The sequence below is a fragment of the Patagioenas fasciata genome, chromosome 4 (assembly GCF_037038585.1).
Source record: "Patagioenas fasciata isolate bPatFas1 chromosome 4, bPatFas1.hap1, whole genome shotgun sequence".
Lineage (NCBI taxonomy): Eukaryota > Metazoa > Chordata > Aves > Columbiformes > Columbidae > Patagioenas > Patagioenas fasciata.
In genome coordinates this window covers 10,334,318-10,347,225 of record NC_092523.1, presented here as the reverse complement: position 1 = coordinate 10,347,225, position 12,908 = coordinate 10,334,318, and the positions used below count along the sequence as shown (strand labels likewise).

Here is a 12,908-nt window from a genome sequence, read left to right as displayed (position 1 = left end):
TGCTACTACTATTGGCAAAGGAGAAAAAGGTATCTCTGTTTTAATTTTGCTTTCAACATAAAAAAAAAAAAAAAACAAAAAACCAAAAACACCACAATAACAGCAACAAACTTACCTGCAGACACTTGGTGGGGCACTTACAGAGCTGTCTGTGGTTGAAGTGGGAGGTGCAACTGTAGTAGGACAAAGACCTGAATGAGGATCCACAAACCCAGGGGCTGTTGCAGCAGTTTTGGGGAAGGAAGGAGCAGCAAGATTTGGAAGATGTGGTGTGGAGGCAGGAGACAGTGCAGCAGGAGACAGTGAAGGAAGGGATGCTAAACTGGTAGGACTATTTCGTGGTGCAACTGGTGCAGAATGTCTATGGTCCTCTTTATTAATGTTGTGGAACACTTCACCTAAATTGGGGAAAGAAAACCAACCCACTTATTAATTATTCGTAATTGTAAGTCTCCATTAAGTACCCAAACAACCACACAAAGTCCTGGATGTTTTCAGTTTCTGTAAAAATGGCATAATATTTCAACAGCTTTCTATTCAGTTCTAAACTCTAACACCAAAGTATTTTACAAAGTTCTTTAATCCAGGTGTACAGAGACTACAACTCAAGAGTAGTAAGAAAGGAGATAACCAAAAATCATCAAGATACATACTATTACACATACACATATACATCTTTATGGCTAGCTGCGCATTATAAATCCTTACCTATTGATGAAGGTCTCTTGGACGATACTTTGAATTGGTTGCTGCTTGACTGCACTGTGGTTGCTGTGCAGGAGACAGAAGAAGTGGCAGAAGAGGTTGCCATGACAACTTTATTAGCTTCCATAAAGGCATCCTGGAAATTGTACAGACATTTCTTCTTCGCAGCATTTTTTTTCTCTTTGCTGTCAGTAACTGCTGTTGCTTCATTGCTAGATGTAGTAGGAAGCGCTTCAGGTCTTATTTCTGAGAGTGCTGGTGCTAATATATCACTCCCTTCAATTGAAACACATATAGTAATTAAGAATCACAGAATTACAGAGTTGTCTCCATGGCATTTGGAATTAAACATTCAATAATTTACATGCAGACAATCAAGGAAATATTTTTAGTGATGGCTTAGTAGGATTACTGAAGTGATCCTCCTTTCGCCCTCCCTCCCCTTAAACAATATAGCTGTAACAAAGAAGTACTAAGAAGTCCCAGAGCCAAAGTCAAAAACCTTAAGGTTACAATTTTAAGAACGCTACTGAATGTGTGTTACCGAAGAGCAAAGATGCTACACATACCTTTAACCATTTATAATTTAAAACATAAAACTGGACACCATTTTACATCCTAAGTATATAAGCTTCAATATCTGAAGCACAGGTTAGCCATGCAAGTTATAAGCAGGAACAACATATCCTACTATCAATATAACATCATAAATCTTTACTATTGATAATTCCAGCTAACTACAATAACATCTCTGTGACAGACCTTTCACACAAGCTCACTGCTAACCACCTATTGGAAGAGCTACCCATAATTACACTTGTAAGGGTATGAGCTATGCTACTGAGGAAGTTTTCTGGAGGTTTTTAATGCGTTTCCTTTTAAATATCACTGTAGTAGCTTGACACAAGTTAGCAGCAGATCAGCCTGAAAAAAGGCCAACACACAAAACCAAGTTTCCTTTTTCATACAAGTCAAATAAAAAAGGCCTTTTCATATTTGCTCTGATGAAACTGAAAGATGTATCTATATATCTATATATATGTTATTTTTATTCTATTCACTTCAACCATCAGCATTTTCAAAGGTTTCCTGGCTTAAATTAAGTTTCCTAAACTCTGTCCTTTTGCATGACAATGCAGTTATCTCTGCACATTATAAGAATAGGATGTAGTACCATGTTACCAGTGCTCTTATGACCCTGTAGAAAAAGAGCAGGCCTTTGTGCCAGAAGATCAAAAGTTACATAAGTTTCCCCTTAATTCTCATTTCTATGCAAACCCAAACCTCTGAGGACAAAAATACCTCTACAATGACTGCAGGTGAAGAATAGCATGCTATTCTTTTGCCTTTAGCATCCTCTCCCCAATACATAAGAATTTATCTTTCAATTTTCAACCCCACTGGAGCAGAAATAGCAGCAAATCTCTGCCAGAATCCTGTCTTATAAAACCATGATGATGAAACCTGCCATTCCTGGAAAAAAGTGCCACATTCTATTTCAAAACATGACACTTCTAACGAGTCAGTGTGAAGTAGTAAGAAACCCTCACCAGGAATTGTATCAGGCAAAAACGTAGCAGGATTCCAGTTCTTGTCATTCATCATCTCTGATCCCCAAAGACTTATAAATTTAGAGCTATTCCAATCTGGAGTGCTCCCAAAACAGCTTGGATAAATATGATCTTGAAGAGATGCATTGAATACTTGATGCTTGTTTGTATGATTCTGAACTGGAGCTGGCGGTAATGCCTACAAAAATAAAGAGTATTTTCCTCATTAACATTCTGTTTGCTTACACAGTCACTCCAACAGCAATATTCAAATCACAGTGTTTCAATTGTAAAAGGCATTATAAAAAGCATAATAAATAATATTTCCCTGAATGATAAAAAGACTAGCTTGTTCATTTTTGGTACAGATAATAAATTATATGCATATACATACAATCTGTGTAATGTATCATCATAAACATTGCTTTTAGATTCAGCTGAGATATGAATTTTAAAAAGCATTCTCAAAAAATACTTGGGTTACTATATATTGGTAGGCTTCATTTTTAATTAAAAACAGTACTTGTATGAATGTAGAACTCATTAGGAATTATTATCTTTCTAAGCCCAAGCTGCCAAAATCAATCCTCTGTGAAATGGTCATCATCACACGAGACAATTGTGATAAAGGGATTACAACCTTCAGAATTGAAAGTAAGAGCAGTAGAAAAACAAAACACTTATTATTTGAAAACATAATTTTAAAGTTGATTATATTATTCTTTTTTCATCTCCAAGTATTAGCAGATTCACAACCTAAAACTTAACAGGCAAGGAACACACTTTTATTCTAAGAAGCAACCAAAGGAGGAAAAATAAAGAACATACACTTTTTCCTGTTTATAGAGGTAAGTTGCTCTGGTTCAGCCTATTTCTTCTAGCTGAAGTTATTAACTCTCTTTCTCAAATATAACTTTCTTCCAGAGACCTTGTGCAACGCAAGTATTATGTTCAATTATTGTCACCTCTAAAAAAAGCCAAGGAATGAGATTTTGTTCCACTCTTGCACTAGATTTGATGCAACAAGACGCTACACAGAAGTAGGCGTAGACATTAAAAATATTAGTTGAGTCCAATAACATTTCTCACATGAAAGTCTAAACATTCATGGCCAAGTAAACTACTTATCTACCCAGTCTCCTTTTTCTATAGAGAAGTATTTTCATTATCTGACTAATGGTGAAGGTGGGAGGGGCTGGAATATCCTGCAAAAAAACCTCACATACGTGGGTACAAAGAAACACTTTCACGGGGCAGAACGGCCTGTCCATGATGAACCAAGCCTGATCCAGCAGGGATCATGAGCTTATTATTAGATCACTGACCACCAGCTCTACTGAATTCAGCTGGCTCTTCAAAGGTGAAAGTTCCCTGAAGCTTCAGCTTCCACATATGTCTTTCTAGCTCCAGCACAACATGGATACACAGAGCCCAGCTAGTTCACGGAAAGACAGCAGAGATCTGGGACGGGAGCTGGAGCAGACGGAGGAGAGCTTAAGCAGACTGCTCTAAGGGATGTAAAAAGAGCTCTGGAACGATGACAGAAGGTGGGGTACAACAATAAGGGGTTTCAGAAGAGCAGCACTGGGCTGTTGAGAAATGGCAGGTCAGGAACGGGTGCACTGCAACAAAGATAAGGAAGGGACACCAATAAGACAGGAAAAAACAAAGTTGATGTTAAGAAGGATGGTAAAAGTAAGTAATAGTTATCTTAGTGAAATAATTACTCTCCTTGGAACCACAATATCACAGGGCCAGATGAAAGGGAGACAACAAGCATATGTGTCAAATGACAAATGCTTTGCCCCTTTCAGCATCACCCAGGGTTTGACTGATTTAAGCACTATGTGAAACAACACCACATTAACAGTAATGCTTGCTTTGACTCATACTTCTGAAAAACAGTCACCTGCTCCCAATTCTTGTTCCACATCTTCCTCTTGTTTATTACTTACAAGTTTTGGGTCAAAAGAATTTTGCAGAACCTGCAAAAAAGCAAGTTCTCTCAAAGCACAAAACCACTATGTGTCAGTTGTCTCTAAAAAAAAATTAAATTATTAGTATTTTGAAACCTCAGAATATTATTGTCAATATCATTGCCAAAATAGACTATTAAATTTTGACCTTCAATATACAGGAAATGAAGATATAATTAGTCCTATTACACTGACTAAAGTCCCATTACTGTTTCCACTACTGAAGACTCACCTGACCTCACATTCTTTCTAATCACACAGTAAGGAAATTATCAGTCTTCCTGACAAGAGCTACCCTGAGCCCTGTTGCATGAATCTTCCACCCGCTCTGCATCTGCCCTGATTCCTACCTGTCAGTATTCCCTCCAAAATGCCACTATAAATGGACCACAATTTAAAGCAACTTTCACGGTTTCATTGATACTCAGTCATACTGGTTTATACAAGTGTACAGAACATCTCCTGGGGCCAGGGTGCATTTATCTTTTGTCAGGCTTACCTTACTGTGTGTAAAGGGAGAAGCTGTATACAGGGTGGGATGGATAAGTGGACGAGGCAGATGGGGAATTGTATGCAATGGTATATGTCCATGGATGTGAGGATAAAGATGAAGTGCAGGATGTGCAGGTTTTTCAGGGTTCATAAACTGGTGGCCAGCAGGCAGGCGTCCAGTTGCAAGTGCAGAGGCTGTTAGACCTGAGGCTTCTTGTTTGCAAACATGACATTCACAAGCATTTGGACCTTGGTCAGCCTGCAAAAGAAAAAAAAAAATTAAAATTTATCTACTTGACCGACAATAAAACCAGATATTTCCCCATCCTTTTTCTTAGTAATTATTAATATTATTTCATTTTCCATACATCAATTAATATTTTCAGAGCAGCCACAGAACTCTTTCATCTAATACCAATGGAAAAAACCTCATAGTGAAGTAAAAGTAGTAATGGAGGAATCCTTATCTTAGTTAAGAATGCCCTAAAAATTGACAGCGTTTCATAGCATACATATTTTAATGTATCATTGACAACAAGTGACATACTGACACAGATAATCAAGGACAGATAGCAATAGGAACCTCAACAGCATTTGATTAATTACCACATTATAAAAATCAAACTGGATTATTATTTTTCTATATGCTTGGAAAATTGTGGAAAACAGTTTGTGTAGCATGTAGCAATAAGGGTTGTTAGCTGATGAGGTCGGAAGCAGTCCAGAGCTGCACTGGGCAGAGCACTGTTGGCACGCCAAGGCAGGTGATTCTTCTCCCTGCTCAGCACTGGTGAGACACTGGGAGTACTGGGGCCAGTTCTGGGCTCCCCAGTAAGATCGACATGGACATCCTGGAGTGAGCCCAGTGAGTGACCACAAAGATGATTTAGGCCTTGGAGCAGGTCATGCAAGGTGAGGCTGAGAGAGCTGGGGCTGTCCAGCCTCCAGAGGGAAGATTCGGGGAGGGGGGGCATCTTATCAGTGCATGTCCCCTGACCATGCCGGGAAGAGGAGAGCAAGGGGACAGAGCTGGACTCCACTTGGTGGCATCCCATGAAAAGACACGAGGAAACAGGCACAGACTGAAATACAGAAATTCCACTCGAGCTTAAAACATTTACTTGTGAGAGCGGCCGAACACTGGAACGTGTTACCCATAGCAGTTCTGGAGCAGCCATCCCTGGTGATGCAGAAAACCCGACCAGCCAAGTGCTGAGCAACCCTCTCCAGATGACCTTGCTTTGGGCAGGAGGGCTGGCCTAGACTATCTGCAGATGTCCCTTTCAAACTCAACTGTTCTGTGATTGCGTGAACCAGATATTTGCCTCAAAAAAATTCGTAATCACATCAACCATAAGAAATCTAGGCTTTATTTGAACCTTTTACTGATCTCAAGGTATCATTAGCCTCTGTTGTCTCAAAAGGATTCAAGACATTGGAAGAAAAGCAGCCCAGGGAAGAGCAGCTCGATTTCCCTCTCTCAGCTCAGTACTTTCTCCTGCCACTGTCTCACTGCAAGATCATTTTACCAGAAGCAATACCAGGAACACTTCCCAATTGCTATTTCTTCCACAGCAACGTGGCAGCCCACGTTTTTCCAAAAAGCAACATTAGGTAACTCAGATTTCTAAAAAAGAGTTGACAGGTGTTATTCTTCTTAAATATGCCTTCCTTCAGAAACAAATGACTCTTCATTACCATTTAAAAGCATTATAGCCTTTGACACAAGGTATATTTTAACAACCAAAGACTGCATAAACCAAATGCAATTAATTAATTAGGTGTCTAGAGAGGAAAAAGTAACTTTCTCAGTAAAAAATCAGTATGATCAAGAAACCTATCTACTAACAAGTGAAAAGCGAAAAAAATATGTCAAACAATATGGTGAGATTCATAATCAAGTTTTGACAAATATTTGGATACTGAGCATGAAAAGGAAACCAAAGACAAATAAGAATACCAAGTAAACGAGCAACCCCAACAGGTAATGCCAAAATACTGCAAACGCACATGACATGTACCAGTGAAATCAATCACTTGAATACAGTGTTACAAGGTGGATACTCAATTCTCATTAGAAAAATCAGGCTAAAAGAGAAGTCATTAGGAGTTCCTCAATAATTCTGAGAAAATTATCTGCCTTACAAGAAAAATAAAAAAGAAAGGTTAAATCTGACTTTTAATCCTGCATTTTAATTTGCTTCCCTAAGGCAAGTGAACTTATATAATCTCACTTAATTTTCCACAACAAATTCTGAATCCGTTCATCAGTTTCAAACTAGTTTGAGAGAGGTCTCAGCTCATGAGTCAGCCATACACAGAAAAAGTCTCAATATACTTACTGAAAGAAAAGTAGCTTAACACACTTAAAACATCAGAAAATACTTCCAGTGGAAGGCCTTGCAAACACCCTAACCACAGGCAGGAAACATCCGATGGGAGTTTCCACCTGACCGCTGCCTGAGCTCACAAAGATGCCCCCTCTGATGTGGATTCTGTATTGCAATAAGCAACAAAAGTGACTGGTGTGTTCTCTCTAGAAGCAGCTGGCCTGTGCTGGAGCTGCAGGGTAACCTTGGATTAAAAGCCACACATCCACAAAGACAAGTCCATTGGATACTTTGCTTGGGTGCTCAGCTGTTATACCAGACACCACGACCTGCTGGGCAGATACTCTCAGCTTCATTCTCCGGGTGGTGTGGTGATCTTACAACAAAAAGCTTAAGAATCTTAAACTATTAAAAATCAAAACCACACACACACAACCAAAACCCCATCAATGACCCCAAGACCCATAAATCATGCAATGGATTTAACTACACAGGGTTTCAACAGGGAAGTTAGTTCTCAGATGTAGTATTACATGCTTGCTAATTAAATATTTGCATCAATTCCCCCTATCTTCTCAATTAATTTCAAATAACTTAACATTTAACACAGACCAAGATCAAACTTCCAAGCAGAAATGCTCCTTAGCTTCAGTTTCTTTCTCATACAGACAGGAATAGACATTTTTCACCCTTTTACTGAAGCCACCTTTAATGTAATTAACAATTCCAAATTTTGACTAAAGGAAGATATTAGCCATGACAATATACAATCAGTTGAAATTATTTTAGATATCATACCTAGCTCCTGATAACTTAGTGTATTAAAAGTAAATATTTAAATGAAGATCCAAATGTATTATCATTCAAGTAGCTACATTTAAAATATTAATTTAGTGCAAGGCTTTCTTTTAGATTACTATACCTGCTGACTGGGGTAAGAGGGTGGTGGACTATCCATTTTTGCTTCATCTTTCCTTAATGCCCTTTTTCCTAGAGACATTTCTTCTTTTTGAGTCCCTGGTGGTTCACCACTGCTCTCCCCATCTGCTTCTTCATCATCTGCTTCCGAGGAACTGCTGCTGGTGCTGCTCACCTGAGGAGACTGGACAACATTAACTCATTAACTACGGGGTGAAGGACGGGTCTTTCTCCAGCGAGAACACCCAACGGCCAGAAAGATAGGACACCGGAAATGCTGTACCTCATCTTTCAGTGCCATGTTTTCACCTCCGCCATTTAGCTCGCTGTGAATTCCATTCATGTTGGCTACAACCTCTGCATCGTCATAATTATTCAGTGGGTAGATATCAGCAAATTTCGCTGATAATGGTGCAACATCTTCATCATCACTACCACTGAGGGGAAAAGAGGCTTAGATAAATCACAGCACTTGGTAACCTAGTTATTGTCAAAGCAGGTAGAACACCAAAATGAAATACAGTTGAGGGCATCTCTTGTATAAATGTTTCAATCAGGAGTCAAAGGATTGTCTTTCAAGTTGTTTAACTGAACATATTTTTTCAAGCAAGGAAAAATCGAGCAACCTGCCATATAATCCTACTGAACAGAGTAGTTGCATGTCTGAACAACAGACTGCATTGAAAATAAGATTCTCTGCTACTTCTGTGTAAAATACTTTTCCACTACTGTTTTCTGATCATGAATCTAGGAAATTAGTAATGACAGGATATAGATGACCTCTAACTGGATGAATAACGTTTATGTCAATGATTTCCCTCACACAAAGTCTGAAGTGCAAAAAAGTACAATATAAAATACAAGTTTTTCCATACATTAAATGTCAAACCAGTAAGTAGGGAACACTAAACACATCACACTAACTTTTAAATTTCTCAATAGCAATTAGCTCCTAGACACCCCCACGTCTATGTGCTTTTCAGAATCTGCTCTAAAATACTTAATGGAATTTTTTTCTGTAGAGACAGGTAGTAAAAGAACATGAATGTTTAATTACCCGCTCCAGGGAAGTGTTGCAAAGATTGGTTAGTTCATGTTTCTACAGCAATCCAGAGCTCTTAAAAGAGCTCCTAAACTGTGCACTTTATCTTTTTGCATTCCATGAGATACTGTGCCAAAATTTAATTACATGATGGCACCATTAGGCATATTTCAAATGTGCAACAAGGAAATAAAACACAGCAGACATTATGAGACATAAAATGGCTCTTCCCCAAGGAACAGTGGTATTTCCCTAGAAATAGGCCTCTTACAGTAAATAATACTGGAATTCAACCAAACTAGCTCCTGAAGAGACAAATTGAACAATTTTGGAGATTTCAGCACCAAAACTAAGGAGAGTTTACAGAAATTGCAAACTACATGTTTAAGAATATATAGCTGAATATACTGCCACATAATCTGTTTTCAAGCACTTCCCAAATGGGTTCAGAAACTCAAGTCCTGTTATGGAAGATTAAACCATTGATGGTAGCAGATGCAAAGGTAAACATTTAAAGGAAATTAAACATCATGACGTGATATTAATCAGAAACATCCCACACATCTGCACTGTCCCTGTTTATCACACCACACTGACAGTGCTAATGCCAATTCCCTTGACTGTACCAACAACAGGAATTTCATTAGTGTTCCTGCCAGCACTGAAATCAGGCTTTTTAAAATATTCCTTCGGAACAGCACATGACAGAGGAGGCTTGCTGGTCAGCTGTATCCTAACCATGTACAGAACACAGCCTACCAAGCAGTTTGAACCCTGATTATGGAATAAGCAGAAGTCTACCGTTAGACTAATGCCTCAAATCTGAGGGTCATCGTGATCTGAATAAGAGGTTGGCAGATACTTCTGATATGGACAATGATTTTTGATGCAAGGTTTGAGTTAAAAACAACTTCAACAATCCTAAAAGCCTCCTAATAAAGGACTTTTTTGAACTAAACTGATTCATATGAAATGACCATTCCTCAAAGAAAAAAAATCACCTGTTCCCTTGCTCAGACTAAGAAAACGGGACCTTTTTAAACAGTGTTCTAACACAGATCAGTATCTGATGTCCCTGTAATCTCAAAGCAGGAAAGTACATACTACACATAGTTCTAGCTATACTGTTAAGTCAAGGTCTTCAGAATTTTTAAGAACTATACAAGCTGGTTTTCTTCATGTTCGTACAACATACAGCACTGGAGTTGTGGTCTGTTGAATGTATGATTAATATAGAATTTCCTGCGGTAAAACTTGAATTACATACTAATAGTCAACCAATGCAACTTGCCTGCTTAAGTTCAATTCACTACAAAATTTAAAAACAGAAAAAAAGAACTTACAATGTTGGCGCAGAACCATTATCTGCAAGGATCAGTCTGGGATGTTGCTGAATTGTAATAGGCGAGCTGGAACCTGATCCTGAACTTGCTGAAGACATACTGGGTGGGCGGATCTCAGATAGATAATCCGGAGCAGAATCAATTTGTAGCGGTAACTGGTTAATGTGGATATCATCCGTTATAGGAGAATCCATGATGCCACACGTTAAAATGTGCGAAAGACTGCAGTCATCACAAGTACATCTGTTCAAGAATTAAGATTACAGATTTTTATGACATGGTTTAAGTAGCATTCATTTAAAGTAACCACACTTGGTTCCAATAATGTGTTTCAATTTTTCTCGTACAATAAATTAACGATTTGTTATGATTTCATATTAAAAACATCAGCTCACCTTCTTCTATAATTACAGTTGGGACAGTCAGGCATGCTCAAACGTGATGACAGCATGTGTCTCATTGTGTCTGTGAAGTTGTTCTCCCCAGCTAGTGCTTTCTTGTTATTAAGCTGAAGTAAATTATAAAGGCGGTGGTTTAGTAGTGCAAGTTTCTAATGAACAATTAAATGGCACATCATGATTAACAAATTACATAATCAAAAAGATTCTTTAGGTAAAAGATTTTTAATAGAAGCATTCACGATAATTTCATGAAGGTGGTGTTTTTATCATGAGTGAAAAAAGAAAGAAGTTTAAAGTTACAAACAACAAACATTTGGCACTGAAACTCTTCCAAGAAAGAGTGTTTCTACTATGAAACAGTAAAGTCCATCTCCTTGACTGATTTGTATGTGCATCTTGCATGGTACTTTTGTTGACACACTCTGAACTTGAGTAGTTCTCGTCTTGTTTCATGGTCTGCACAAAAGGACACTGCTGGCAAATGGAGAAAGAATTCAAACTCACCCTTAGCTTGCAGAAAAGAATTAGGGCTAATTCTGTAGCCACAATGGGGTAGTTTCAAGAACAAAGCAGCTGACCAAAACAGGACTTAATTGTATTAGTGAAAAAATATAATGCAAATAAACTCCACCTGGCAGCAGCATAATCCTGAAAGTACCTAATTTCATTAGATACCTACAAATCTTTGGTTAAATAAGGATGTGCCTAAGCTTCCACTTCTGCAGATGCCCAGATCTGATCCTTACCTAAGCAGCCACAGGCTTACAGCTCACTTAAGCCCAATTAGGATCAAGGAAAAAGAGGATTCTTCAAGTCCTCTGAGAAGCCCTGTTCACCAGATGTTCCAAAGACGTGGTTAACACAGGCTTACGTTCCTTATAAGAAAAAGTACTTACTGATGACTGATTTGAGACATTGTCAATTTAAGCTTAAGTTTATTAAAATGTACTATCATACTCTCTCTTTCTCTGGCTCATAACCAGCATTTCTTCCTGCACAGCAGTACAGGAATGGAGAGTTCCCCATCCAGCCTTGACTCTAGTGGGGCACTCTGTACTCTTACAGCAGGCATGAGCTATTTGAACACTTCTAGGCTACAGAGGAGAGTGGCATGTCTTCAACAGGAGATAGTTTTATAATAACGTAGGAACTTCTACAGGCCCCTATCTGGCTACATCTTAAAAGAAGGCAGACAGTTCTGCTCAGCCTTTTCCCCACAAAACACATGGAGAAGCCACCTCCATAAGCCATAAGAGATGGCATCATCTGCCCTGCTGCCATGGCTCACGCTCCCCAGCTTTGCACACACGAGGGAATCTGTTAAACACTCAAACACAACATTCCCTGTCGCACACATCAAAGCAGCCCCACACTCAATGTACTGGCTGTTTTGGATTCCACTCTGAAGGCATCAGAAACGCCCCTTTTGTTGTATAAAGAATTTTAACACCTGGTAACCAATCCTAAGACTATGGTACTTAGATTCGCACCTTGTAGTAACCGCGATTACATACTACTACATACTCTTATTAGACCTTGCTTTTCTGTACTTTAGCTGACCAAATTTCATGCCTGCAATAGTCGCAGAATTGGATCATGTAAACTAATACGATATATTACACTTACAGGTTTGCATTTTACGAATATACATTAAACATTAGTATAACTTAGTAAGGTATAAAAAAATCCTACCTGCTCTTCAATAAAACGTCTCTGTTTAAAAAATTCCCAGTCTTCCTTCAGCATGCGTTGTTTTGCTTTCATTGCCATCTAAAACAGAATTCAACAAAAACTCATTGATTAAATCAGAGAACTCCTGTCCTGTGGTCACTCGGTATATCTGTTTCTTTACACTTAGCTTGTCTGTGCTATTTTGATTGTACTTACATACCTAGTCAAAATGAAGTGTACTTTATTTGATAATCATCTGATCTGAGTCACTTAAACATAAGATTTTTATATTCACTTACACTATTTTTCAGTCTGATTTTTCCACTGTTATTCCTTATGATAATATTTATTTGCATTAAATATCTCACAGCACTTTCAATAAAATGTGATTGGCATTAAATTCTCAACATCCACTAAAATCTAGAGATACAGGACTTTCTGCAAGGTCTCAACACAGGCTCAAGTGCAAACTCTGATGTA

At 38.4% G+C, this 12,908-nt stretch overlaps 1 protein-coding gene across 2 annotated transcripts in view; it reads right to left on the bottom strand.

Moving 5' to 3' along the window:
* The window catches only part of FAM193A (family with sequence similarity 193 member A), a 79,279-nt gene that overhangs the window by 13,147 nt on the left and 53,224 nt on the right, over window positions 1-12,908 (bottom strand). Inside the window, exons 9-18 of one of the 2 annotated variants that reach the window (XM_071808495.1) lie at window positions 12,450-12,527; window positions 11,151-11,231; window positions 10,752-10,864; window positions 10,357-10,599; window positions 8,255-8,408; window positions 7,976-8,155; window positions 4,731-4,982; window positions 2,256-2,454; window positions 709-981; window positions 116-398 (exon numbers count right to left, since the gene is read on the bottom strand). In XM_071808495.1, the coding sequence (XP_071664596.1) occupies window positions 116-398; window positions 709-981; window positions 2,256-2,454; window positions 4,731-4,982; window positions 7,976-8,155; window positions 8,255-8,408; window positions 10,357-10,599; window positions 10,752-10,864; window positions 11,151-11,231; window positions 12,450-12,527 (1,856 nt within the window). The remainder of the gene's footprint in view (window positions 1-115; window positions 399-708; window positions 982-2,255; window positions 2,455-4,730; window positions 4,983-7,975; window positions 8,156-8,254; window positions 8,409-10,356; window positions 10,600-10,751; window positions 10,865-11,150; window positions 11,232-12,449; window positions 12,528-12,908) is intronic. The other variant, XM_065837341.2, reaches the window with a different exon arrangement.